The sequence below is a fragment of the Gadus chalcogrammus genome, chromosome 9 (assembly GCF_026213295.1).
Source record: "Gadus chalcogrammus isolate NIFS_2021 chromosome 9, NIFS_Gcha_1.0, whole genome shotgun sequence".
NCBI lineage: Eukaryota > Metazoa > Chordata > Actinopteri > Gadiformes > Gadidae > Gadus > Gadus chalcogrammus.
In genome coordinates this window covers 4,252,268-4,279,887 of record NC_079420.1, presented here as the reverse complement: position 1 = coordinate 4,279,887, position 27,620 = coordinate 4,252,268, and the positions used below count along the sequence as shown (strand labels likewise).

At 45.9% G+C, this 27,620-nt stretch overlaps 3 protein-coding genes across 5 annotated transcripts in view; 2 read left to right on the top strand and 1 right to left on the bottom strand.

The window, feature by feature from the left end:
- Positions 1–72: 72 nt before the first annotated feature.
- Positions 73–17,512, bottom strand: snx33 (sorting nexin 33). The gene is made up of 2 exons (XM_056598353.1): positions 15,113–17,512; positions 73–1,023 (listed from the first exon to the last, which is right to left on the bottom strand). The coding sequence occupies exons 1-2, from the start codon at positions 16,608–16,610 to the stop codon at positions 770–772; spliced, it is 1,752 nt and encodes a 583-aa protein (XP_056454328.1). The 5' UTR covers positions 16,611–17,512; the 3' UTR covers positions 73–769.
- Positions 17,513–18,300: 788 nt separating this feature from the next.
- On the top strand, positions 18,301–25,067 carry snupn (snurportin 1). 3 transcript variants are annotated; one of them, XM_056599445.1, is made up of 9 exons: positions 18,301–18,381; positions 19,207–19,381; positions 19,974–20,178; positions 20,455–20,559; positions 21,342–21,438; positions 21,918–22,015; positions 22,214–22,291; positions 22,801–22,881; positions 24,026–25,067. In XM_056599445.1, exons 2-9 carry the CDS (start codon positions 19,224–19,226, stop codon positions 24,353–24,355), a joined length of 1,152 nt encoding a protein of 383 aa, XP_056455420.1. In that variant the 5' UTR covers positions 18,301–18,381; positions 19,207–19,223; the 3' UTR covers positions 24,356–25,067. The 3 variants fall into 3 exon arrangements, with proteins under 3 accessions (XP_056455420.1, XP_056455421.1, XP_056455422.1); XM_056599446.1 differs by having other exon boundaries at positions 18,314–18,381; positions 19,210–19,381; positions 24,026–25,003; XM_056599447.1 differs by having other exon boundaries at positions 18,352–18,376; positions 19,210–19,381; positions 24,026–25,003.
- A 1,436-nt stretch (positions 25,068–26,503) lies between these two features.
- ptpn9a (protein tyrosine phosphatase non-receptor type 9a) overlaps positions 26,504–27,620 on the top strand; it is a 19,798-nt gene continuing 18,681 nt past the window's right edge. Inside the window, exon 1 of the mRNA XM_056598812.1 lies at positions 26,504–27,081. Coding sequence (XP_056454787.1) covers positions 27,046–27,081 — 36 coding nt within the window. The 5' untranslated portion in view covers positions 26,504–27,045. The remainder of the gene's footprint in view (positions 27,082–27,620) is intronic.

Genomic DNA, 27,620 nt, shown 5'->3' with positions numbered 1-27,620 from the left:
GAGTCCTCTACCTGGACAACAGGAGGCGATGGTGAGTGGTCTCAGACAGTTACACCGCCGCCCCCCCCCCCCCCCCCCCCCCCTCGATCTTATCGCCGTCCACCTTTTGACTCGGTCGGCCATTTGTGGCTGCAATCCGATCTAAAATGGAAGACTCAAAATAACGTTAAGACATGTGACTTGCTTATTGTTAAAGGATTTGACATCAAACCGTCGTAAAAAAATAAAAAAAAGTGCACGGTGTTGCGGAATTAGCGGAGCATTTCAGGCTCCCGCTCCATCTTATGGCTTTGAATCGTCGCACAATAAAAGCAGTCGAGGAGGACTAAATTCCACGAACAATTGAAAACCTATTTTTATTAATTTTGATCCATTACCACCACCTCGTCTAAAGTGTCATATTAATACGAAACGAGACGTACGGGTTAGCCAGAGCAACAGCGCCTATCTACTGCCGGCAGAACACAGTAAGACTCTTCATAACCCGATCTGTTCCAAACCCGACGGCTCCGCGGAGAACCCTCTCACACGCGACTTCCCAAGGCTCTTCAACAACGACTGTTCATTAAAGTCCACTGTTCGGTAAAAATAAACAAAGCACAAAATAAAATAGTCCTCTTCGTATCCATAAAAACATCCAGATTTCTCCGTAAGAAAAATCAAAAAAAATCTAAGCCAAAGGTTCACATCTTCGTGCTTTCCCTCTTTGCGACGTTTTTCAGTTGTAGTTAATTTTTTGGCATCAAGGGAGGACGGCCATCTTGGATCCTCACAGGCTGTCGTACATACGCAGCGTGCGCTCCAGTTGCTGCACCACGCGCTGGTGGAAGGCGATCTGCTCCTTGAGGTAGGCCTGCATCATGTCCTTGAAGTCCACCTCGCGGCGCTGGTGGAAGTGGGTCATCTCGGCCTGCAGGGCGAAGCCCACCGTGCGGCAGCGCTTCCTGATGCCGTCGGCCTCGTCCTGCTCCATCTTGCCCTCGTCGCTCATCTTCTGGCTCTCCTTGACCTTGGCGAAGGCTCCTGCCGCACACACAGGACACAGAACGACACACACTGTGAGTTGGGCTCGTTTCATAGCGTGAACAACTTAAATACTCAATGGTTAAATTGAAAGGTTATATAGGAGATGTTCCTTTCATCAATTAATTAGAACAGGATTCTCCCCCATCAACTTGATAAAGGCAAGACCCTTATGCATGTGGGAGAAAAAAACTAACGGATAAAATAGTTGAAAAATAAAAAATCTGTACACTTCTAACATGCATTTAAGTCATTTGACACTTTTGTCCAAAGAGACTTTTACAGGTCAGGCAGAGTACAATGCAAGCCTACAATCAGTGGCGACAAACTATGCATCCAGTCCCCACAAGTCTGTTTATGAATTGTTCTCATAAGAGGTTGAGCCTGGATGGATGGATGGATGTATAAATCCATCTTTGTTTTAGGCTTGGACTCGAACAAATTGGTTCCAGGACTTTCTGATCATCACATCTGCTTTTATGTTGTCATAACCCTTTTCCATTCCTGGTGCCAGCGAGCGTCCTGTAGCTTGTTCTAGTGTAGCACAGCCAAGTCAATGTCTTTGAATGACCAGTCCCTGCCCCTACCACACAGACTCACACCCCTCCCCCGTTCAACCACTCTTTTATACATGTATTACTTCCTATGAGTCTATCTTCGAGTTTAGCCAGATTATCACTAGCCCATTATCCGGCACACGATGCAGATGTTGGACCAGTGAGAAGCCAAGACGACAAGAAATAGACACTAGAGACGGCTCGCACACTTCTCGCAGCAGGCAAAGTAGAAACTTTCCATGATGTTTGGAATATTCAGTCACCGTTTTATTCAAAAGGGTACAAGCAATTTGCAATTACACCGTATGTTGATCATACAAATTAGCTTTGCTAACAATGTTTGAAATGGGATTCGTCGTGAAAAACAAGTCTCAAACAAAGCATTGTTGTATAAACTCTTGAGGTCCTTTTCTGTGGTTGTGGTTATGACGATGGTAGGGTTAGGTTAATAATATTATACTGAAGTCCTTCTGTTGTAAACAATTGAAGAAAGGCCCCTCGAGAAACGTCTTGTGAAAGATTTAAATAGTTTACATCAACTCAATTGAAAGGCGACCAAGCTAAAAACATGTTGGTACTCTTTGGGTGGTTCCACTCTTCAATGTAAAGAAAGGTTTACGAGCGTCTGTGTATGGCGCCGTTGATGCGAGCGTTGAGGCACTACGTCTCCTGCCCTGCGTTAAGAGTTCCAACCCATTTTCATGACGGTCTACGGTTTCAACATAGTGGTGCTGATCCAGTACTAACCGGTGACATCATGGGCGTTCCCGCTACAATTACACACACACACACACACACACACACACACACACACACACACACACACACACACACACACACACACACACACACACACGGAAACATATGCTTATATGCACACATGTGCAAATACACACGCACACACATACAAATTCCCTTATATGCCCACATGCAAGTTCACCAACACACACACACACACACAAACACGCCAAAGTGTATGCATACTCCAACAAACAGGCTAACTGTTCCATTGACACACACACACACACACACACACACACACACACACACACACACACACACACACACACACACACACACACACACACACACACACTCTTGCGGTCTTGCGGTGATGTATATGCGGTTTGTTTATTCCTCATTCTAATCATGTTTGGCCCGGATCTGATTAAGTTACCTTGACAAGAACAAGGTGTAGCCCCTTGCAGACGACCGGGTCCGCATCACCCCTTCCCCAGACAGGAACGAGGGGGCCTCTGGCACGAGGCCAGACGAGGTCAGCGGAGCCAATCAGTTACAGTCACATGACCAGAACCCCCCCCCCCCCCCCCCCTTCATCTCCACAGGAAGCAGTCTGGGGCGGGTACGACCACAGCCTGTCCTTACAGGGTCTCTAGGGCGACGGCGCTAAACGCTTTGCCGCCTGCGTCGCCGCGTCCCAGGGCCGTCCCTGGTCCAGCTTCGCGGCCCCCGCGTCGCGTCCTTCCGACACACCGGTATTTACGAGCTCGGTCAAGGGCCCCCTTGGAATTTCTGTCCGGAGTGTGGGAATGACCCGACCACGTCGGTTCAGGTCTGCTTCCAACGAAGTGGATGGAGGAGGGTTTCGCTTTGACCTACATTCAATGTTTCCCACACGCGACAGAACAGAACGTACATTGCCACGAGTGTTTCAGTGGGGGATGGGGGGGGGGGGGGGGGGGGGGCGTGTTGTAGAGGAAGGTGTGTGTGTGTGTGTGTGTGTGTGTGTGTGTGTGTGTGTGTGTGTGTGTGTGTGTGTGTGTGTGTGTGTGTGTGTGTGTGTGTGTGTGTGTGTGTGTGTGTGTGTGTGTGTGTGTGTGTGTGTGTGTGCACGCACGTGTGTGTGTGTTTGTGTGTGTGGATCAACGTCTCCAAAGCAACCCCAGTTCAACATCTCCTCCTCCTGTAAATCTTCTCCACCAGCTCAGAGCGAAGGCATGTCTCTCTGTCTGGGGGGAGGGCCGGGGGTTAGGGGGGGGGGGGGGGGGGGGAGATGGTCATGTTCCTGTCCGCACCGCGATGAAGGATGAACAGCGGACACGGCTCATCAACCAGACGGTTCTGCCCTCTCTCCCACGGGGATAAGCAAAAGCAATTTGACAGAAACGCTGCTAGTCTTGGGGGAGCTACTGGGCGTTGTTTACCTTGCCCGACCAGAAGGCACTAGCTGGGCTACCACATGTTTTCCTGACTGAGCACCGCCGTGTAGAAAGAATTATCATGCATGCGACGGCTTCCCGTCTCTGAGCTGGGGGAAACTCCAGAGGTTTTGAGGGGAAAGGAGGGAGGTGGGAGAGTGGACAGATGGGGAAGAAAGCAGAGGAGAGAGAAGGGGAGAGCGGGGAAGGAGGGGTGAGGAGGGGAGAGAGCGAGGGCGAGGAGGGAGGAAACCAGAGTGGAATAATGTAGAAAACAAAAGGGAAGGAGCGAGAGAGCCAGGAAGAGGAGAGAGGGAGGAGAGGACCGAGGAGAAGGAGCGAGAGAGGAGAACAAAGTGGAAGGAATAGAGGAATGGGAGGAGAAGGAAAAAGGAGACGGAGAAAGCCAGAGAGGGAACAAAAACAAAGAAGAATGGCTTCTTCCAGTAGAGCGACAGACATGTCTACAATGTGCTGAGTCACGGTGGACTTGTGTTGAAGGGGGAGCGGCCGACGGACAGACAGACAGACAGGCAGACAGACCGATGGACAGAGGGAGGAGGAAAGGCATGAGGGAGAAAGTGGCCATGGAGGACATTGAGTTATATGACCACACTTCTGGCGGGCTGAACACAGGAATCCGCTGAGCCCCTGATCCCCTCCTCGGTCAATAGTGGTCCTTTGATACATCCAAGCTGTTTTCTGTTCTTTGCAGCGTGATGGAGGCAGCCACACACTGATCACCCTCAAAAACAGAACGTCATTCCTCAAGGATCAATTCTGACGACTCTTCTTCTGGGCCGCTCGTCCCAGATGTTTTTTTGAAATCCATCTGGCCGGTTAATCCAAAGCGGTTAATCCACACACAGGGTTGTCATAGCTACACCCCAGGTGTGTGAGGTACGCTACGGCTACGGCAGGGGGGAAGCTCAACCCGCGTAGCTTTCACCCTAGCCTCTAGCGTCGCAATCTCTTCACCGACCAAGCGTTGCTCTTGCAGAAACACAAGCAGCAACAGCGGTTTCAACAGATCCCACTTTAGTTTTGAGCTTATTTATAAAGTGAGCCTGTGGTTCCAACTTCCTACAGAAAAGGCCAAATTAAATCATTGTGTTTGTTTAACAACTCGATAGGGATCAAGTTTAACTCAGGTTATTGGACAGCAGGTTGTAATTACCCTGAATTAAGAAATAGGATTAGGATAGGATTCATTAAAATACAGGCACACATGGAAAAGTATTTTTTCGTGCATGAATATATAGCAGCAATAATGTATCGCATAAACTGCCACTGAAATCGGCCTGTAACTTTGTCTTAAATATCAACCGTGTGTGTGTGTGTGTGTGTGTGTGTGTGTGTGTGTGTGTGTGTGTGTGTGTGTGTGTGTGTGTGTGTGTGTGTGTGTGTGTGTGTGTGTGTGTGTGTGTGTGTGTGTGTGTGTGTGTGTGTGTGTGTGTGTGTGTGCGTGCGCGCGCGTGTATATATGCGTGGGTTTGACATATCAGACTGAATGTCTTTGGTGAACAACAAAGACGAACCGCCAGCTAATCTTGTGATAATCCATCATGCACCAGAACACTAGAATGCTACACATTTGCACGAGACACAACAATTCCTCGCACCCTTATGGTCTCTCACAGACTCACACGCTGATTGCATGTCTCCACCTCCATCTGCTTCCTATTCACATCCCTGATAAGAGCAGCCTTGGCGTTGGCCTTCAAACCGAAAGTGAGGCCGGAGCCCTTTATCAGCAGAGGGAACATTTCTGAACCCACTTTGGTCTTCAGGAGATAAACCCCACTCAACGATAAAGTGTGGCTTAAAGCCATATTTCAGTAATTCGTCCCATTTTGACGTTTTTTTTATTCCCTTATCACGTATCTGGCGGTGGGTATAAGTGTATATTTAGCTAAATGGTGGTTTAAGGAACAACTAAACAAAAGGACGACAAACCTCAATAACGGCTTGCTGAATTCGGTGCTACACAATAGTTTAACTATTTCCAGTTGGATGGTAAATAGAGGCATTTTCCCATTGGGAACAGATGTGGCTCGTGACTACAGAGAATCACTGACCAATAGGAGCAGAGAGCTCGTGGGTGCTTTCTCTCTCCGTGTCAAGTACCACATTGAACTGGTGATACCACTTCTCTCTGTCTCTGTCTCTGTCTCTCTCTCTGTCTCTCTGTCTCTGTGTGTGTGTGTCTGTGTGTTTTTTCCAAAAAGTTGATGACTGTACAAAACATACAAAAACATTGCGGCAATATCAAATTCTTTGCCGTCAGCTGTGATGGTCGTTCCGTGTAAATACTGAGATTGAAAAAGGGATAGAAAAGGCAGGAGATGAGGAGGAAAGGAGAAGAGAAGAGGAAAACATGATTAACCAGTGAAAGAATGCTAAATCAGGTCTTGCGCAACACTGACAGAGTTTAAAGTCAGGGTCAAAACCCTTGGGGATTGACAAGCAGCAACAAAAAGCAGGAGGAACTGGAGCATGCTGAGTCAGCTCACAGTGTTTACCTCAGCCGATCTCTTTGAGAGATAAACCAAGAGACGCCAAGTTAACACACAGGAATGTCTACATGTGACGTAACCCGTGTACTTAAATTCGCCCCCATAATCCCGTCACAGAGTAAATCATCTCTTTTGACATCGGACACAGAACACGGAATCAGGTTAAAAACTTGGAACGGTTTTCACGCTCCTCTGGCCATTGTTCCAATGATAACGAATGCTCAGAACAGAACCACCCCCCCTCTGTTTTTAGTTCTTCGTGCATCCACGGGGGATTGCTGAGCAGGAATGCTGACCGATGACTTGCTTCTACAGCACTGTCCATATCCATCCCACATCCTGCCTTTCCAACCTGGAAAAATCCCCAACCCTCCTAAAAATACGTAGACAAACAAACCCGGTCGGGGGTGGACAGAGTTGAACGAGCCAACGGGTCCAGGGCCCGGGATCTTACTGGGAGGTGAAGGGTGTAAGTCTCCCAGCTGGAACGTCGTAGATTTGGGTTTTAATCCTGAATGTCCACAAAACACACGTACCCCGATGCATATTTGTCTAGCTCTAGAGAATCACAATCTCTATTTTGGTGTTTTGGTTTTAGCCTTCATTTTTGTAGTCTCCTTTCTCCTTGTTTGTATAAATGTTCCAAGTACCCCCTGCAAAGCTTTCCAATAACACTGTGGGTCCACAGCCCCCATTGCGGAGACACTGGCCTGGAGCGTACTTTGTTGACATGTTATGTTGTGGTGGATTCTGGAAGACTGACCTTGTTTCTTTCAGATTCCTATGGTTACGCTGCACGCTATTCAGTTTTTTTTTTTTAACTAGGTCAGCTCTTATGTTTTTCTTTTTGCAGCTGCTCCATTTTTTTAAAGTAAACTATGATTGATCTCGGCCTCACTTCTACATCTCTGTGGACAAAGCATATCTGTGACATGACTCAATTTAAATGTCTGATGGACACTTGAAAGCGTCCCCTAAATGACGATGAGATGATGATGTAAAATGGGATGTTCCCAAACACCACATCCTTTTAATTAAAACCAGTGAAACCAATGAAAATAAATACAAAAGTTTTGCGTGCAGCAAATGCATCATGCCTTGACACTGTTATTCTGATGTGTGTGTTTTTGTGCGTGTGTGTGTGTGTGTTTTGTGGGAGTTTTATTATAATGCCGAACAGAAGATTCATTTGACAGGCATTCGGGTATGACCTCCGGGATTTGTTCCTAAAAACGTGTTTAGCAACCACAACAAGCCAATGAGAATGGGGAGCATGACTGCGATTTGAGGTCAACAGTGACATCAGCATAATATTAATAATAACACTTGCGAGACTCAAAACCTTGAGCAGTCTTTGATGTCACGATGTCATTTTACGCACTCACAAATGTACAAAAGAAAAATAACTTGTAGATTAGTAAATTAGGACTTCTCCTGCCTACTTCTACTATCTATCACCATTATCTTACAGATGTTAAGGTTGTATGACATGGAATGCGTTAATCGTATTTATAACAATGGGTGAAGAGACACAAGAATTCTAAGATGGCGGAGGTGGGGATCCCTATAATGGCTGATACACCAGTGTTTGCTCTGCTGGCGTGGTGAGGGGGCGCACCACTATACTTTACTGAGGGTAAATAACAGGACCTCAAACCTGTCCCGCCATCCCTTAATAGTCACAGAGAGCAGACAGAAGTGTAGGCTGAGGCAGGGGCTCCCATATGAGGGGGGAAAGAGGGAGGGAGGGAGGGAAAGAAGGAGGGAGGGAGGAGAGAGGGAGGGAGGGAGGGAAAGAAGGAAGGAGGGAGAGAGGGAGGGAAGGAAGGAGGGAGAGAGGGAGGGAGGGAGGGAGGGAGGGAGGGAGGGAGGGAAAGAAGGAAGGAGGGAGAGAGGGAGGGAAGGAAGGAGGGAGAGAGAGAGGGAGGGAGGGAGGGAAAGAAGGAAGGAGAGAAGGAGGGAAGGAAGGAGGGAGAGAGGGAGGGAGGGAAGGAAGGAGGGAGAGAGGGAGGGAGGGAAAGAAGGAAGGGGGGAAGGAAGGGAATGATTGAAGCAAATAATGTGGGGGAACCGAAAAGACGGAAGGAAGGAATGAGGGAGGGAGGGAGGGAGGGAGGGAAGGAAGGAAGGAAGGAAGGAGGGAGGGAAGGAGGGAGGGAAGGAAGGAAGGAAGGAAGGAAGGAAGGAAGGGAGGGAGGGCAGGAGGGAAGGCAGGAGGGAAGGAAGGAAGGAAGGAAGGAAGGAAGGAAGGAAGGAAGGAAGGAAGGAAGGAAGGAGGGAGGACAAGAAGGATATAGAGGAAAAGAATAAAAGTAGTACGGTGACATCAATTAGTCAAGCACTCTGTAAAGGTCTTCAGTTTGAAAAGGACAAGCCATAGGCAATTGCAGCAAGGAATGCATGCGCTTGTGGGAAGACTGTGTGTGTGTGTGTGTGTGTGTGTGTGTGTGTGTGTGTGTGTGTGTTTGTGTGTGAAAACAAGACATAGCCATTCTCAAGATTTATGTGAGGACAAATGGCAGAGCCAAATTCTTTTCACTCTAAAGACACCACTGGTTGCTACTGGTAGCCATCAAAATATGTTGAATGAGACCTAGTGTCACAGCCAGGGAGCTCTCGAGCTTATGTCATTCAAGTCCATTTGGTGTTCGCTATGGATGCACATGAAGTGAATGGCTGTATTGTAGATTATTGTGTATACGTCAACACAATGTCAATTTATTGGGAAGACGTGCTAAATGACTAACATGTTGTTTTTTTTTGTATCTGCGTAAGCCAACACCGATGATGAACAGCATTACATTTAGTTTGTTTGATCTGTTTCATGACAGGCATGGAGTTCCTCTGACGCCCAAGATTCCCACAGAACCAGTTATGTATGCACTGTGTGTTGCCATAGGAGAGAAACAAATGTCAACACAAGTCAAGCAACCTATTTAATTAATGATGACAGCGCTGCAGAGCACATCCCTCATACAATGCTGTTTCCACCAATGATAGGATTGCTAGCGATAGAGGGATGGGTAGATCCATGCACGACATAACATATACACCTCAGACTGCAGGCATTACAATTGACCGCTTCCCTCCCTTTTATTTTATAAGCTTTCAATTTTGTCAAATGACTATTAACTACTCTAGCCTTTTATTCAAAGCAACTGACCAAAAGTTCAAAGTTCACGGATCAGGTAAGCCATCTCTTCTTAAGGAGGCCTACAGGCAGGCTACATTAGGGAATCAAACCCGGTACCCTTCCTTCAGATGGGGGCGGAACACCATGACCCCCACATCATCACTGGCCCCTGACACGGTAGAGCCAATGACACCGGGCACTGCTGGTAACAAACCCGAGCCGGCCGCGGGCTCAGATTTCTCCTTGCATAACAGGTCACCAGATCGCCCTGATACCAACCGCACAAAGCAGGTTGGTTTCTGGCCGTTGTGTTCCCCTAAACGCAGCCCTTCTGCTGAATGGAACTGCCCGGCGCCTCACTTGACAGATTAATAGCGCTTAGTTTTCCGTCCAATTAGGTCAACGTTAAAGGGCCCGTGCCAGAAAACCATTTAGCCTTTTCCTCACCACTGACACTGGTGTGTATAGTAGGATCATCTAGTCAGTGGATCGGTCAGAAAGGTCCTGAGTTCGAACCCCAAAGTCTGCAGTCTACCTGTAACACTGCAGATCCCTGTATATCCGAAGAATTATCTGTTCTTTAGAGACACAGGGTCTCATCTCATCTACACAGGGTGTTATTTTGAATTAAAGCATCTCTTTAGTTGAACTCACTGTTTATTATCACAATGCTTCATTGTACAAGACGGAACAGAAAACAGTCACGCACAGTCCCGGATAAACAAACAGACTGAAAGGAATTCTGAAAGGCAAATTAGCCTGGACCACACCTCATTTGCCTGTTGCACCACACATCCCCCTCTTTACAACAATGCAACGTTATCTGATGCCTCATTCCTAATGTTTTCACGTCAGATAACAGCTTTCGACAGCCAGTGCCCGCAGACTCTCAGCAGCTGTTCCGCTGGTAGGAGGTATGCCCAACCCTCACACACCCGACTTGCAGATTTGAAACCGGTTGGTATTGGTACTTGATATAAACTGAGAAACAGAGCTCTGCTTTAAGATGCTTCTGACTTCTTCATGCAAATTCACATGCACACGCACGCAAGCACGCACACCCGCACACACACACACTTCAAGCTTTTGTGTGAAGTTTGATGTAAATCTGGAACTATCTTATTCTATATTGTCTCTGGGTTTCTTAAATTGTCCCCAACACAGAATCTGGCCAACTACTGAGAAGACCAATGGATCTCATCAGTAAATCATCTTTTCACCACCGTGGATCGATGCTTTAGGGTTTCCCTTCACAGCCTCCTGGTCCAGACAGTATTTTCCGGTCTGCCTGAGTTCTCTCTTGGCCCCGCTCCATTCCCTGCCCTGCCAACACATCTGCACTCTGCAGGATACACACAGCATACAAAATAACCTGCTGTGAGGTTCGGCGAGCCCCTATGGTCAGCTGCTCCTATTGGAGGGTTCTGATCACGTGACCTAAGGTTCCGTAGAAGACTTTCAAGCTTGCCGTCTGGATTGTTTCTTTACCAAACATTCTAGAATAAACCAAGCATCCAGTGGTTATTAGTCTAATTATAATGGTGGGAAAAAAAGACCAAGATAGTGGCTTGGAATGCGATGCTGTATACAAGTACACAAACAAAGTCCAAAGCACACAAACAGTCTTGACCTCTCGGAAGCGGGGCCAGAACCATTGAGTCTGGAGGGACCATCTCTGTTAAAAGCTACACCTGGATGCCACCTGTAGGCTTCGCTCCACCCCTGCTGCAGGAGATATTATAGTCTGTAACTCCACCAGTGTTTCTGTTTTCATATGAGACAGTTTGGCAGAGGATCCAGCGATCCAACATCTGAGTTTTAAAAGGTGTAATAGTTTTAAGCTGTTTCGGTGAGCTGTGCTCTGCTGGGTGGAATAATGCCGTAATGTTCTGTAGCATAACGTAATGCAGAACTCTGTGCTCAGTAATGAAGCCAGGGCAGCTGGACAGAAATATGATTGTTATTTACAGTCCCTCGAGGGGCCTACCCGAGATTAAAGAAGACGGACTATGGAAACAGACAAGGGGGAAATTGCACAATGAAACATTGTACATAGGCTTGTGGCATGCAGACATTATACTGACGAATGTACAGCATAGAGTCAAAAAGAGAGATACAAAGTGAGATTTTTAAGCTAATTAAAACAATGTCTGCCTCTACCACAACCATATATAAGCACACAAAGCCTCAAACCTCAAACACTATGCCTTGTTTTATTGGTGCCACATGCAGTCTCCAGAACCGCGCTTACAGGTGCAGATCAGATGCATCTACATTACATTCATGAGTTTAAATTCACGAGATATAACTTACTGTAGTCACTGCAGTCGTTAGGGGGTTTGAGTCCCAGCCAAGAGCTTTGACTTAGAAGCCCCATAACTGCACATTCACAATATAAATATGGATTGAAATCACTGTCACTGTCATTTAATCTGCTCATGATTTAACAATTGTAAGGCCCAATCCCATTTCTACCCCTTACCCCTTCCCCTTCCCCCTTCCCCTTACCCCTTCAAAACAAGGGGGAGGGGTAAGGGGAAGGGGTAAGGGGTAGAAATGGGATTGGGCCTAAGTACCGGTAGTATGGAGTGCGGCAGCGTAGTATCAATGAAGAAGGGCGGAAATGAGGAAACAGATTAACATGGGTTTCATTGTTTTTTGAGTGTTGCCTCAGCTGCAACACTAGCCCCGCTGGTCAACACATGTTCCTCTACAGGAGGGGCGGGGGTCAAAAGTCTACAATTGACTTCATTGTTGAATGGCTGCCATAGGTCTCTTCGCCGCTGCTTGCAATAATTTTTCTGCACCAGCGTCTGTGATTCTTAGCATGGTCTCTAGCAGAAGTCACTCACATTGTCATAAAAATGACAAACATAGAAGGAAAGACAAAGTGGCCTCTCTGTCACTCTGTAGTCAATGCGACAGACATCAAGGAGTTATAGATTTTTGGAGAGGTGCCTAGGCAGGTGCTGCAGACTTACGGTGTACCTGCAGCAGCTTGGGGTTGCCTCTGCTTTGGCAGGTAAGTTCTGGTTAAGCGACACGAAAAGCTTTGGCAATTTAACTGAATCACACAGCCCCACCCAACTCAAAGGGAGCGATACCTACTGTGACTCACTGGGCTGCAATAAAGCCAATATTGACGGTAGCCTCGTAAAATGACCTAGCTTTCAAGGATTGACTTTGCACAGTCAAGAGGAGGACTTAAGAGGAAAGCTAACAGTAATTAAATGAGGACTCCTACGTTTTTTTCTCTCTTCTACACTCATCTAAGTCTACACTGTTTAGGACTCTCCTATATTGTACAAGAACAAAAAGTCAACAATCAAGCTGTCCTATATCCTTATAATCATAGTAAGGGTTCATGGCTATAGCCTTTAAAATGATATTATGTCCAATCAAAAAATCAAGTATCACATCAAAGTTTCTAGTTTCTATAAAGACACCATGATACATATAGATTCCAAAATTAAAGTATTCTTTCATTTCCCCTCAGTAGAAAAGTATTGGCAATATGGAAATATGAAATATCGTTGACATAATACAGGGTGGGTACTCTGTCACTGACTTCAAATGCATAATGACCTTTTGGAGCTCAATCTTTGACCGACATTGACCAACACCCTCTTTGTGCTGGCTACCTTCCTGGCGTAGGCGTTTAGTGCTTTATATCAATGTTGGCTTATAGGCAACACATTGTGTTGATATGCTGAGGTCAAACTAGCCTTGTTCCAGAAGCTACTATCATCATTCTGGAATAATGCTAGCACTTGAAGCTAGACTAGCTTGTATCAGAACAAATGTTTTCACATGAGCAAAATAAACATACACTGCATGTATATAGCACTGTTCCAGCTTCCAGGGCTGCACATTTTCATAAGCTTTTCCTCCCTTAATGTGAACAAGTCAAACAACCTCCTCAGAAGAAAACCATGGATACTGACATCTGGCAGGCAGTTCTTGTTTTAAAAGCTACAATGTTCGTTTTTGTTATTTCCTTATGTTGTTTATTTTCCTACACTTTTCTGAACAAACCCTGTCACAGGATTTGAAAAAGAAAAACACAATCTGTCAGTTGAGTTTATTTGAGTTGCCTCTCGGGAGCTACAGGGCTAGACCCTATTGAGCTAAACGCAAAGCAATGACTGCAGTGGGTACAAACCTAACCTGAACCTATAACCTACAACTCTTTCACCCGGTGCTGCTATCGGTTCCATCTAACGAAGAACACTCCCTGCCTCTGTTAGCAGCAGGATTCCTTGTCGAGGCATGGTCGACGAGCTGCGATATTTCACAAGGAGGATGCCTTTGCAGTCGCCAAATCACAGCCACCAAACCACAACTGTCTAACCTGTCCTGCTGTTCGCCCTCATAGGAGGGCAATAAGGGGTGTTTCACAATCAAATGTTGCTGCATACCGGGAAAAGAAATGTATATGAATGTACGAAACAATCCAATCTGTAACCAATCAAATCACTGAGAGAAATCCGGCAGGACATCTGAGACGTTTAATGCCTGGGAGGGAAAGTCAGAAGTGATATAATCCACTGAATGTTGTACAGCACCAATGAATAAAATGCCAGTTTTACTGGCTGTTTCAAATGAAAGCTTCCTTTCCCCCCAGAACACATTAGGTTTGTTGAAAATAAACACTTCGGGGAGAAACGTGACCCCACGCCCAACATCAGTATGATCTTCACCTTACGTTCTATTGAACCTGAACAAACAATGACAAGCCACCACATGATAATGTCCATTGAGAGATCAGATTTCACCCTAAGCTTCTTCTCCAATTACTTTCATCATCAGGGCGAGCCAGAATGCATTTGCGTATGTCTCAGGCTATATTACAGAACCTGTAATGTCAACTTTTTACTTTGCCGGTAATCAACCTAGGAAGTGTGTGTGTGTGTGTGTGTGTGTGTGTGTGTGTGTGTGTGTGTGTGTGTGTGTGTGTGTGTGTGTGTGTGTGTGTGTGTGTGTGTGTGTGTGTGTGTGTGTGTGTGTGAATGTGTGAATGAGAGAGTGAGTGAGTGAGAGAGAGAGAGTCTGTTTATGTCTTTTTGTGTGAGTGAAGAGGGTGAAACTAGGACAGGAGGTGAAAACTATAACAACTTGAAACCTCAACTATTCACATTGACTGAAACGTCAAACTTCCTTCCATCACCTCTATTGTTTTGGTATGATAACTGAGTGTTTTCTGGGAAGGGGTTGCACACCTTTGAACTATATCAGTATAAGTAGCCCAAGACAAATTGACATGGCATGTTGACACACAGCTCTTAGCTGGAAAGGTCATTAAAAGGACTTTCAAACAAATGTGGCCATTTTTTGCCTACTGAAGGAGGACTTGGAAGAATACTGCGGATACGTTTAAGTTTAAACATCCCCTGACGACTTCTTTGATTACAAACAAGTTGGAGACAGGAAACAGAAAGAAGCGAGAGGGAATGACCTGGCAAAATAACCCACGGCCGGAATCACACCTGGGTTGCTTCAAGGCTTGGCACCTCCATGGTTAGCTAACTACCTGGTCATGCTACCAAGTACTTATTGGTAATGATGCCGAATATCTGCATTAGTATAACTGGACTGTGACTGTGGGGCAATCCTGGACCCATTCCTCCACCGGCCTCCACAGTCATCGTCCGCCAGGTTTCCACACAAAAGCTGTAAACAAAAGGTCAGATGATCTTAAAAACCGACCTAGTGAATGCTCATTACCTTTCTGTAGATGGATTATGTCAGGGAAGTTGGCCAGCAGCCCCTGGTACAGCGAAAGCTTGTCCAGCATCAGGAAGAGGTCGAACTTGGGTTGCTCCGCGAACATCTCGCCGAGGTTCTCGTACGTGCGTCCCGTGTGCGAGATGGCGTTGTTCAGCGGCTCCGAGCTGTGCGGCGGCTCCAGCATGAACGCCTGCGACAGCGCCTGGAAGGCTCCGCCGAGCCGGTGGAACTCCTTCCGGAACTCTCCCAGGTGCCTCCGCACCATCTCGGAGGCGCCGTGGGTCAGCTGCATGACGCTGTCGTCCATCTTCTTGGTGAAGGTCTTGAAGGAGTCCACGCGCTCCTCCACGTCCTGCAGGTCCTGGTGCTCGTTGGGGATCTGGAAGGTGAGCATGAAGTGGGCGCCCACCATCTCGTCCTTCTCCGCCCGCCGCTTGCCCAGCTTCCACTGCTTGTCGTCGGCGCACATGAGGAAGTGCTCGAAGCCCTCGTACTGCGACAGCACCGGGTGGCTGGTCATGTGGTTCATCCACAGGATGAGGCGCCGCTTGCGCTTGTCGATGAAGTCCTCCTCGAAGCGGCCCGTGGCCTGCTTCTCGGGCAGGTGGGGCACCGAGATCACGGTGAACTTGTGCAGCAGCCGGTTGTACAGCCAGTCAAAGTGTTTGTAGCGCCGGTACACGGCCCCGTCGGTGTGGCTGGGCGTCACCCGGTACGAGATGTAGGTCTTGATGCCCTTGAACTTAGTCTGTTTGGTGGGGTCCTCGACGGAGCAGGAGAAGGGCTGGGGGCTCTCCTTCCACTGGGGCCCCTTGGGGCCGATCTCGATGGTGTACGACTCTGCGATCTTGGCCATCATGGGCACGTCGCCCAGCACGAAGGCCTCCACGCCCGAGCGCACGAAGCTGGAGAAGCGGTTCAGGTTCCTGCCCACCATGCTGCCCTTCCGCGAGCTGGAGATGCTGTCCTGCCTCTCCATGCGGGGCTTGGCGCGGTAGTGCACGTTGGGGTTGTTGGAGTTGGGGATGTGGTGCGCGTGTCCGTTGGGCCCGCCGCCGCCGCCGCCGCCGCCGCCGCTCCGGCGGTGGCTAGGGTCGTCGTCCTCCACCACCGTGGAACTGTCGTCCCAGTCGTCCCAGTCATCGTCGTCGTCGTCGTAGTAACCCTGCTGGGGCAGGAAAGAGGTGGGGGTGATCGGCGTGGAGGGGAGGTGAGGTGAATCGTTGCCAAGGGAGCCAGCGGGGCTGACGGAGCTGTCCGTCAGGTTGGAGTTGGATCGCTGTCGGAGGATCTCCACGTAGGAGGCCGGGAAGAGCCCCTTTTCACCACGGCTGTTGACCCCCTGCAGCCAGCCGTCGACAGAGTTCTCTTCGAAGATGACGAGCTCCTCGTTCTCCTGTATGCTGATCTCCTCCTTGTTTTCACTTTGGAACGTGTAAATGGCTTTGGCTTTTACAGACATGTTTGGGTTCAGCACAGCTTTCTCCAGAATCATGAAATGATATCAGCACATAGTTCATGCGTGTCTGTCTACCGTTTAACGCATTGTTGGTTACAAACACCTATCCCATTTGCACTGATCTCATATCTCGTTTCAACCATATAACACTGTTTGAGATGGCTTGGGAAGCTGAATTTAAACACAGCCTGTTAATATTAAAGTTAAACAAAACTTTGAAAGACACTGCTCATAAGTCAGAAGAAAATGCCTACATGGTAACAAATATAAAAACCGTGACGAATACGGTTGTCATCTTAACCCCTTTGATACAGTACTTCGTATATGACGTTTGTTTATTATGGTTAAAAGTTTTAAATGTTAAAAAACGTAATGCATACTTAACAATGCATGGGTAATAACATAATGGGTTGTGAGCTCATTGTGCATGACTAAACAGGTTCATAAAAACAAAAAAAAAGTTGCGCCTCTGGAAGTAATCCTTCAAAAAAACAACCAAAACAAAGTATTGCAGAGTTGCGTAATTAAATCACCCGACAGTCGAATAGCATCCGTTCATTAGAAGAGATCCACGGTAGAAATGTTTCCAAGACAAGTCGGCCCGTTCGGGATGAGGGCGACCGGGTGGGTAATGGTATCCCTTTGCATTTTGAGCTGGCTGACTCTACATTCCCTTGGATAGAAACTCGCTCTGTTTTCTTTGTAAACAGGTTCTTCTCGCGCATCTTCAGTCCTGCCTTCGGGTAAAACCAGCGGAGTTGGCCATCAAAGTGATATCAATCCCACTATTGATCACCAAGACACAATGGAGAAATGTATCCCAGGATGTATGTCTATGCGCTAGGCAACAAAGTACTAACTAGTCTTTCCATGACGTTAGGCTTGGACAATTGAGGCAAGTTCTTTCTTTTTTTTCCCAGCCGCTGCCTTTCATTCTTTGAACACAAGAAAGACTCAACACTGCCCCCACCGTGAGAAGCACGTCATTGACTCATACAGCCGTGGAAATAATAATAATAATAATAATAATAATAATAATAATAATAATAATAATAATAATAATAATAATATGAGCGTTTGAAATAGACTATGTGCCTAATTCACAATTACATTAATGTTTGGGTTTTTGATATACTTTTATTGATAAACTGTGGTTTATTAGGGATACATTTGTGGTTGTACAAGAATATTGTTCAAGTAGAGAATATGATTGTAATACAGCCAAATTCAGGCTTTTAATTCTGTGTAACACAACACCACATGATTTACTCAGGAACGGTTTGTTGTGGACTATAATTCACGTGAGGCCCATGACGAGTGACGCTTTTATCAAACGTCCAATGATAGGCGCGATACGTTCTCAGCAATACGTCTGTCAGGGCGCCATATTGGGGCGGTTATGTCCACCTCAACAACCCATATACCGGTGTAAACATGGGCCATCAAAGCCTCTCAAGTCAAAATATAGGAGCAAAAGTCAAAGTTAAATGTGATACATATTTTTTTACCTTAAGTCATACGTTTGGTACACTCAATTAAATAAACATACGTATTCTTGAACAGCCTGTTTTATTTGTATAAATTAAATGTTCCTGGTTGGACATATTCTCGCATTGTTTTAATTATAACTGTTCGCTAAGGTGCTTTAGCCATAGTCTGCATTCACTGTTTACATTCATATTTAGAATAATACCAAACGACCTTCTCAAGATGGCGCAGCGCAGATGCTTTATGAACTACCAATGAGGCGTGTGGGTTTCTGTGGGAAAATGACATCCTGACGTCCCTGCAGCTTCTCGCTCGTAAGGTATCGATGCTAATGTATTTCCATTTGTTATTTCATCTATCTGTGTTGATTCTGAACAGATTGTGTGGTTCACGTACCATAATAATGGTGCTGTAACTCGGCTAAAAAGAGTAAATTCATGTAACTTTCTCTGAACGCTAAGTTGGATAGCTAACGAAATCAACGTTAGCAGGAGATGCAGCCTCATGGACGTGCTACGTTTCTAGAGTGATAAATAAGAGGCCGATACATAAACTAGTTTCTTTATCACACGTAGTAGTGTAACTACGTAGTAACTAGTTATCTGCCAGTTTAGTTGCTATGTGTATTCCAAATGTAACGTTTGAAGTACGTAACAAAAAGCCAGTTGGAGTAACTTAGCAGAGTCCAATCAAATCTGCTTTCAAATCTTCATGGAAGCCTTTAATTCAATGAACTTCATTCATTCAGTCGTGTTCAACAATAAGCTGAATTATATAGATGACATACAGTGCGTGCAGCAGTGACTTACACAATCCATATAAATAATTCGTATGTAAAGGAGTTTCAGTTATCTTTTTAATATTAAAGATTCGCATCAATCCTCATGCTCTGCAAAATAATATTGAATCTAACCCTTAAACATACAAGACAACTCAGTTTTTTAACCTATTTATTTATATTGCTTCATGGTTGTATGTCATGATGTAACGAACTTTCAGAAAACGACGTAACAAAAACACAACCTACCTCTGCAGAATTTATAACAATCATACTGCATCAGTATTGAAACATGACCCAGCTCGGGAGTCATCGCAAATGCCTATTTTTTCCTTACTCTCAAATCGGTCTCATTATTTTTTCAAGCAGTACCACCTGCCACCATGGACGACCTGACCAGAGCCCTGTCAGCCAGCTTCGCGGTCTCCAAGGTGCCCAACAGCACGTCCAGTGCCCACCCCCGCCTGGCCCAGTACAAGAGCAAGTTCAGCGTGTTGGAGCAGAGCGAGAGACGCAGGCGGTTCCTGGAACTTCAGAAAACGTGAGTTTGTTTACTTTGATCCATGACATTCAAGACCAACAAGTGTAAGAGTTCCCATGAGATAATTTAGCTCACTGTGTTCATTTGCACTCTTGTGGGTTAGGGTGGTGTTGACCAGATGAAAACTTCTGTTCGCAAACCCCAATGTTTAGCTATAGGCAGGCTTGTTGTAGGCTTTTTGACCTAACCTAGTAAACAAACGAGCTAAAACTGAAGCATTTAGTGGTGACTACGTTATTTGTGTCGATTGTTTACGCAAACACAGACGTTTGTTTGCATCTGCGTGCACGCACATGCTCACCTGTCTCACTGTTGTAACTTGTTTATGCTTTATTAGACAACTGTTACCTTTAGGCCATTATTTTGTTGGATGTGTGTGTGTGTGCGTGTGTATTCTGTCTTACTGTTGTAATTTGTTTATGCTTTATTAGACAACTGTTGCATTTCGTCCATTGTTTTTGTGTGTGTGTGTGTGTGTGTGTGTGTGTGTGTGTGTGTGTGTGTGTGTGTGTGTGTGTGTGTGTGTGTGTGTGTGTGTGTGTGTGTGTGTGTGTGTGTGTGTGTGTGTGTGTGTGTGTGTGTGTGTGTGCAGCAAAAGGCTCAACTATGTGAATCACGCTCGGCGTCTGGCCGAAGGAGACTGGGCGGGGCCAGACAGTGATGAGGAGGAGGAGGAGATGGAGAAGAAGGAGGAAGGAGACGTGAAGAAGAAGAAGGAGGAGGAGGAGGAGGGGGAGGAGGAAGAAGAAGGGATGGAGATAGAGAAGAGGAAGTTACCGAGGCATTACGCCAACCAGGTTGGTGTTGTTTGTGTGTGGATTGTAAACTTCCCAAACAAGAAAAATTGTTGTTGTTTTTTACAGCAACACCGGTAGTTTTGAAAAATAATACAAAAATAAAATAATATAAAACTAAAAAGATATCAAGTATCTTCTTTTGCCAAAAGGGGGCACTGTTGCTCTGCTCTTAATGTTTTCATCCAGTGGAATCGTTTCTGACAAATCGTACTGGCTTGTCTTTGTTTACTTTTTTTTACATGAATAATGCTGGATGTGTATTTGTGCTTCTTTTAGCTGATGCTGTCAGAGTGGTTGGTGGATGTCCCTACAGAGCTGGACACTGATTGGCTAATGGTGGTTTGTCCCGTGGGGAAGAGATCACTCATTGTTGCCTCCAAGGTAGGAGCCTTATGCACCTCATCTCTTACTTTGAAAATAAATGTGTGTTCGTTAGTTTCCCAGGAAGTAACAAAGAAAAAATCTTGAAGGAGCCGCTGATGAAGAACAGTTTTATGTGAAGATATAGCTACATTATCCGTCACCATTTAAAATGTTGCTTTTGATGCTCCATCTTTAAGAATTCAGAATACTTCCCCGAATGAACCAGAATTCAACCCAACCCCAAATTAAAACGGGAACAAAAGGGAAGGAAGATCCTGTAGCAGTTACCAGCATCCATTCAGGATCTGCATTCCTAGTATTCAGCCTAAATTTAAAAATCCCCTATAAAGGCTTGTCTTTCCTATCGAGGCCTGACTGCTAGGCTGAAGGAGGGCTCTGGCATGATTCCACATTGACACACTCTTCAATATGTATGTAACTTAACGGGTATTGACGCTGAAAATACTTGAATAACAAGTGTGTTGGCGCAATCTCTTAGGGAACTTAATACCATCATGTTACAAACTGCAAACTACCACTTTTTGCTTGAGGGTATAAAAGCTGAAAGCTAAAGTGAATCAATAGTGTGTGTTTGTGTGTGCGTTTCTTTTTTTCCTGCCATCAGGGTGTATCTCTTCCCTACTATTGGGAAAAGTGCGGCCTCTTTGTATCGTAAATACTGTGACTGGGGTCGTTTTTGCACAATCCTGTTAAGCATTATCACTGTCGCGGTCCTGTACATTTTGTGTGTGTTTGTAACTAATAAAGTTTGTTGAATCTTGAATCGTCTCTCTGTGCAGGGCTCCACTGCAGCGTACACCAAGGGCGGCTACTGCGTCAACCGCTTCCCCTCTCACCTGCCCGGCGGGAACCGCCACAACTCCGCCCTGGGGAAAGGTGGGCGGAGCCACGGGTCCTGTTGCTTAGCGACAGAGCAAACAGACAAACGCTCACCAAATGTTTGCTGGGGGAAAAAAATGGTTTATGATGATGTAATGTTGATGATAATATTGACTCCGAACTTGGCAGTTCACCGAAAACATTTGGAGGTAATCTGTACCTACATGGAAATTGAGTCTCCTTTAAAAGAGGGAAAATGTAAATATTTTGAGAAATGTACATATTAACGTGAGGATTTGATGATCGGATGAAACTGGATAGTTTCCTTATTTCCTCAGTAACGTGGCATAAACAGTCTGACCACTAACATTGTAGCGGTGTGCATCATCTATTGTCTCTGCACGGCATTCATTTTCATTATAACGACTTCAGTTTTGAGATTGCTCCTTTTTATGCCAGTTTCGACCTCAAACCCTCCACCCAACCAGTCTTGGTGCCCACATACTAAGAACCTCTTGTGCGGCCGTTTTCCACAGACTACACGATCCTGGACTGCATCTACAGCGAGGTGGACCGGACCTTCTACATGCTGGACGTCATGTGTTGGAGAGGCCACCCTGTGTACGACTGCCCCGTGAGTCTTCTCCGCCGTTACCCAGAATCCCTTGTTCTCAGAACACCTCCCCTTCCGCGAGCACCAGGGCCTCTTGCTCTGCACGTGGGCGTCAGCCCTCCCACGGTGACTTCAATACGCGCTTTCTTTTTTTTAAGTCTGAGCAGATTTTTCCCCGTTAATGACTTGGAGACGGCGTGCTTGTTTTGTCATCAACAGACCGAGTTCCGCTTCTACTGGCTACAGTCCAAGGTGGAGGAGGCAGAAGGTCTGGCTGTGATCACGAAACGCAACCCGGTCAGTATCCAACCCCCCCCTCCCCCAAAACCCTCAATGCTTACGTTGAGCCACTTTGCTCATCACTCAATGCTTCTGGCTTTATTGAGGTTGGTTTGAGGTGTTGTATATATTATTTTGATTTAGTTCATTGTGTTCAGGTTTATACCAAACTCAAGCAAAATTGCATTTATGATCAGTTATCAATATTTATGTTTCAGTGTATTTGACTGTACAAAGTACTTTTTACAAGGTAAAACAAATCCAAATTCTGATATTTTGAAAGGTTAGAGAGCTGCATCAGTTTAGATCTATTATATTCAGTAGAGCTGCGATGGGTCTTAGCCAATGGCCTATATCTTTCCACCTATCTTAATATCTTATCTTTCCTGGATGCATGTCAAAAGGTTGAAGGTATCCCGAAGGCTCACAGTAAACACTCCTTGGAGACTGTTTATCTTTCCTGTCATGTGAATGTGTTCGGGGATAACATGGCATTCTATCGCTGTTTGTTTACTGACTCCACACAGTTCCGGTTTGTGAGTCTTCAAAGTACGGAATGTACTGCAGAATCCATCCAGAAGGCGCTGATCACAGGCTACGACTTCGACGTGAGTCTGGTCTATTCAGCAAATGTTTTGCAGTTGTGTGCGGCGTACAAATGTGTCTGTTTAAGATCCCAGTTATTTATGTGGTCGGATGTCCTTCAACAGATGTTCTTTGAAAATGACTAAATACCAAAGGATGAATTCACTTTTTTTCAACATGGACCCTATTTAACGATAATCTTGGGGCTAGTTGACTGTTCCAGGCAACGATGACAGGCATGATGCTCCCGTATTAAGCTGGAGTGCTTCTGGGGCTGCTTGATTGTGGAAAAAATCATAATCACGATTATTTTGGTCAATATTGAAATCGAGATTACTCAAACGATTATTTCTGAGTTTGAACACATGATGCATTTATTCAACGTGCCTCTACCAAAAAACACTTCGTAACTGAGGACTTTGAGAAATTTTGCCTTAAAGAAATACACAAAATGGTCAAAAAGAAAATGTTCAATTCCAAAATAATGTACTTTTTACAAGGTAAAACAAATCCAAATTCTGATATTTTGCAAGGTTAGAGCTCCACCTTCTATAAAACATTTAATAAAAAAAATAAATAATAATATTTCAAATTAGATTATATTAGTTTTGTGGTCATTTGATGCTGAAATCGCGATCAAAATTAGATTAATCTGCCATCCCTAAGTGCTTCAGTCATGGCAGCCTGTTCACGGCTGCAGTGTGAACTACTGGGCAATGTGGTCCCGTCAATGTCCTCTTAAAGTGCAATGTCCTCTTAAAGTGCTTGTTCTTGCCACTGCTGGGCTCATTTGCTTTTCAAGTGTCCGACAACATTATGGAAAGGGATCTGTTCCATAATGAAAGAAAGTGACGGAGAAAAAAATAAATAAAAAATCTTTATCTTTCGCCTGATCTGGTCTGCGGGCAGTAGGGACTGAAGCACTCTTGCTTGTTCAGCCCTTAGAAGCTCCAGGAAGTTATGCTTTCCACCCGAATACATTTCAACTCTCACACTTTTCCTTGTTCCACGTTTTCCACTAATAAGACAACATGTGCTTTAATAAGCGTACAGCGTATTCCTGGTTGTATACCTCACGCCGGTCCACTGTGTGAACCATGAGTCGTGTTAGTGTGAACGTGTAAAACGTCCTCGAGCCAACCCCCAGCTTGTCCCGGTGCTTCCCAGGTGGATGGCCTGCTCTTCTACCACCGCCAGACCCACTACACCCCGGGCAGCACCCCGCTGGTGGGCTGGCTGCGGCCCTACATGGTGCCCGACATCCTGGGCATCCAGGTGGCCGAGGGGCCCCTCACCGCCCGGCCGGAGTACGCCGACCACCAGCTGCAGCAGATCCTGGAGCACAAGAAGCCGTCGAGCGAGGTGCGCCCGGGGGCCCTCGACGGCGGCTACGAGCTGGAGTACCTGTCCACGCCCAGCGCCCCGGAGCCAGAGCCGGAGACGGCCGCTCTGGCCCCGCCCCCCCCCGTCATCGGGGAGGCCGGGATGGAGGGCTGAGCGGTGACTCTGGAAGGGTGGTGGATGTCTGCCGTCTGGGCCCCGGTGTCTCTCCTCTCCCCTCCCCCTGGAAGCGTGGAGGCGGATCGGCCTTGGAGGCGAACGGTGGGAGGATGGTGGGAGGATGTCGGACCCGGTGTTACTCAAGACCCAGTTTGATCCTTCTCAGCCGCTCTTCTGGGATACGGCCTGACTGGAAACCGGACGCTGGGCTTTGAGGTGGATTTCCATCGGAAATCTTGAGATGAGTTACTGGGCGTTTCTACTGGCGCTTGATGTTGAATCAGGGGTTTGAGTCACATAATTTTAGGTGAAAAATGCTAGATTTTTAAACAATTGTTTTAAATTCACTCCACCAGAACACTTCTGCACTAAATAAAAAAAAAAGTAATAATTCGCACACCGCTAAAAACACCAATTTAAGTTTCTTTGCGAAGTGCGTAGACTAACAGCTACTGTTCCAACTAATCACCTGCTATTACGACATCCGCATCCGGAGCCACAATGCCTGAGTCACTGCCTACGGTGAAATGGCTAGAAAGGGATGTGTGTCATTGGATCCACTGCATCGGGGAGCTACCATCCTCCACTCTGATGACTCCATGACTTCACGGGAATTCACGGTGGACTTTTACTGATTTTGGGGGGGGGGGGGGGTTGTAATTGACAAATGGATTATTTTATACTGTATGCTTCTTGGAAATAAACGTTTTGCTTATACCTGGTATGTTTACTGTACTGGGGTGAGAGGGTCACCATTTGAGGAGGCTATTTCCGATTAGGTTAAGATATGCAAGTGTCTTATTTCTGCATACCGATGGGTGTATTCATGTTATTCCCATCTATATAGAGAATCCAGTGTATCCACATTGCACTTCATTGATAAATTATTATTTTTAACTTGTGCCTTGCTTTTCTTTTGAGGTGAGTACTTATTCAGTGGATTCTCTCTAACTGACAGGATTCACTGGATAGCTCGAAGATTCTATTCTATTCCACCTGAATAATGTTCGTGCAGCCCTAAGGAATAGTAATAAAATATTTCACATGAATTACTGGTTGGCTGATTGGTTAAATGTGCCTCCTTTAATGTGATTAAGAGCATGGATATGCCATATGGGTCAAGAAGGCTGACATCTCTGATATCAGTGAAGAAGATCAAAACAAAACCGAGAGTTCTGAGGGGAAATAAAACGTTACACGTGTGGTTACAGCGTTCTTCATCGTCACACTTTCCAAGAACCCTGCACCTCTCATTCCATAGTCACACGTTGCCCTCTCGGCCTCAAACACACACGCACGCACGCACACAAACAAACGTGAGGTTACTATAAGACAGTAGGCCTATGATCTTTGAGAACACCCCCTGTCAGAGAAGGCAGAAGAGCTGCTTTCTCTCCTGTGCCTCGCCAGCATATATTCAGTTAAATGAAATAGGAGCCTTTTCAAGGTTTGTTTCAGTTAAACTGTTCAGCAAAAGCTGAACCATTTGTTGTTTATAACCGCTGAAGACGTGATATTTTTGGCATGGCCGCCTTACATTCCCTCACAGTAGCCCTAGTCATTGGAATTCTTTGAGATCACTGAAATAAATTTCCCTTCCAGGGAAATCCATAGCCGTTGGGATATTTGATGGCATTGATCCAAAATTAGGAGCGCTTTTAAAAGACACACAGGGCAATAGAAAACACATATCAATGTAGCCCCTGGGGGTTTATCCAATCACGTCGTCCCCAACAGCATGTCAGAAGTGAACAGGAAATCGATTGTTCTTTCTATTTAGAAAACAGCGCTTCTATGCATGTTGCCACTCATTTCCCACACACCCTCTTCCACGATCTTCTGGTGAGCATGTTCTGATGCCCCACTATCATCCCAATCCTTCTGGATTGCGTGTTTCGTGGGGATTGGGCGAAAGCTGTGTGCCAATAGTTTTTTATATAAAGTTGGACAAATACAACTTGCTGTGTGTTCCTACTGCTGACGGAATGTTTAAGGCGTATTCCAAAAATAATCAGTCTGAGCCATAAAAAAATGCTGTAAAGAATGTGAAAGTGTACCCCTGGAGTGGGATGGGCTGTCTTTCGTGTTCGTGAGACGATTGGTGCCTCATTCGACTCGCCGTTTTTATGAATGGAGGCGGATGTCGTGAGTTTGTCATGCCGTACTGTGACCGCCAGGGGGCAGGCCATCACCCCGAATACGAACCCATCCGATGTTTTTTCTGCTACCCTTCACAATATAAAGGCGACGTTTAGGGATAAAACTTGCAACTCATGGCATGGATGACTCAATTATCCATAGGCCTGTGGTCGGATACGAAAAGCAAGTAGACTGTAGTGAAGTTCCCAGTACTGTATCCTTTGGCTATTCGCGCATCAAGTCCTTTCCCATTGGCGAATTTGGCCGAGAATTTTTGACTTTTTTTTTTCCTTTTTTTAATTCTTTAAGTTTGTAAGGTAGCTTAAGGACTAAATGCATCTGTGTCCAACAACCATACAGCGTTATAACACTCGTTGGGAAATAAATGTCCAGCTTCTCCGGGACCCTTTTGAAATGCTGACTATTTAGCGTCAAAGGACAACCCCTGAAAAGCCCTCACGACACGAGGAAAACTCATCTGCGTCGCCTTGATCGGTTCATGAGAGGGGCACATCTTGACCAAGGTGTGCTGAGATCCGAGAAAAAAAATGATGGCAGCGAGTTTAACAGCGGAGGAAGAACAGGTATGCCTTTCTTTATCCCTTTATCGCTACCCTTATTTCTTGTCATACGTCTGAAACCGAAGGCCTATGTGTTTGTATTGGGGGGCTGTGCGTTGCGCATGGCTACGGCTGCGACTCGGGATCTCCTTGCAATGGTTAAATGGCTAATCGCTACACATATTGTCGCAGGTAAAGCAGGTTATCCCATCGATTACTGGCCCATTGTTGCGTGTTACATCACTGGGGTTCTCTTGTTGTGCGTGGACTGTTGCGAAACAGGCCACGGGTGCGACTGTCTTTACATTCCTCCCCCACGAATGTAAAACATTAATTGCAGACGTGAATGAGTGTTATGCATAGGCATACTCATTGTATAATACGTTCAACGATTGTTCCATACTGTTCGTCCTGAATTGTGGTTATATTTGGTAGAAGGATAGGAAGCACCCTATAGGGATATGCTGCTATATGCAGACTCATATGTTAAATGATGATGCATTTTAATTGCATGTGGAATGCTTTGGCCTGCTATAGCCTTTACACATTTTCCACAAACACAT

Excerpts from the sequence above, each read along its gene's own strand:
- snx33 (XM_056598353.1), bottom strand. The coding sequence starts at position 16,610 with ATGATTCTGGAGAAAGCTGTGCTGAACCCAAACATGTCTGTAAAAGCC. Across the intron at positions 1,024-15,112 it reads CATAATCCATCTACAGAAAG|GAGCCTTCGCCAAGGTCAAG; the intron begins GTAATGAGCATT and ends TGTGTGCGGCAG.
- snupn (XM_056599445.1), top strand. The coding sequence starts at position 19,224 with ATGGACGACCTGACCAGAGCCCTGTCAGCCAGCTTCGCGGTCTCCAAG. Across the intron at positions 22,292-22,800 it reads TGATCACGAAACGCAACCCG|TTCCGGTTTGTGAGTCTTCA; the intron begins GTCAGTATCCAA and ends GACTCCACACAG. Across the intron at positions 22,882-24,025 it reads TCACAGGCTACGACTTCGAC|GTGGATGGCCTGCTCTTCTA; the intron begins GTGAGTCTGGTC and ends GGTGCTTCCCAG.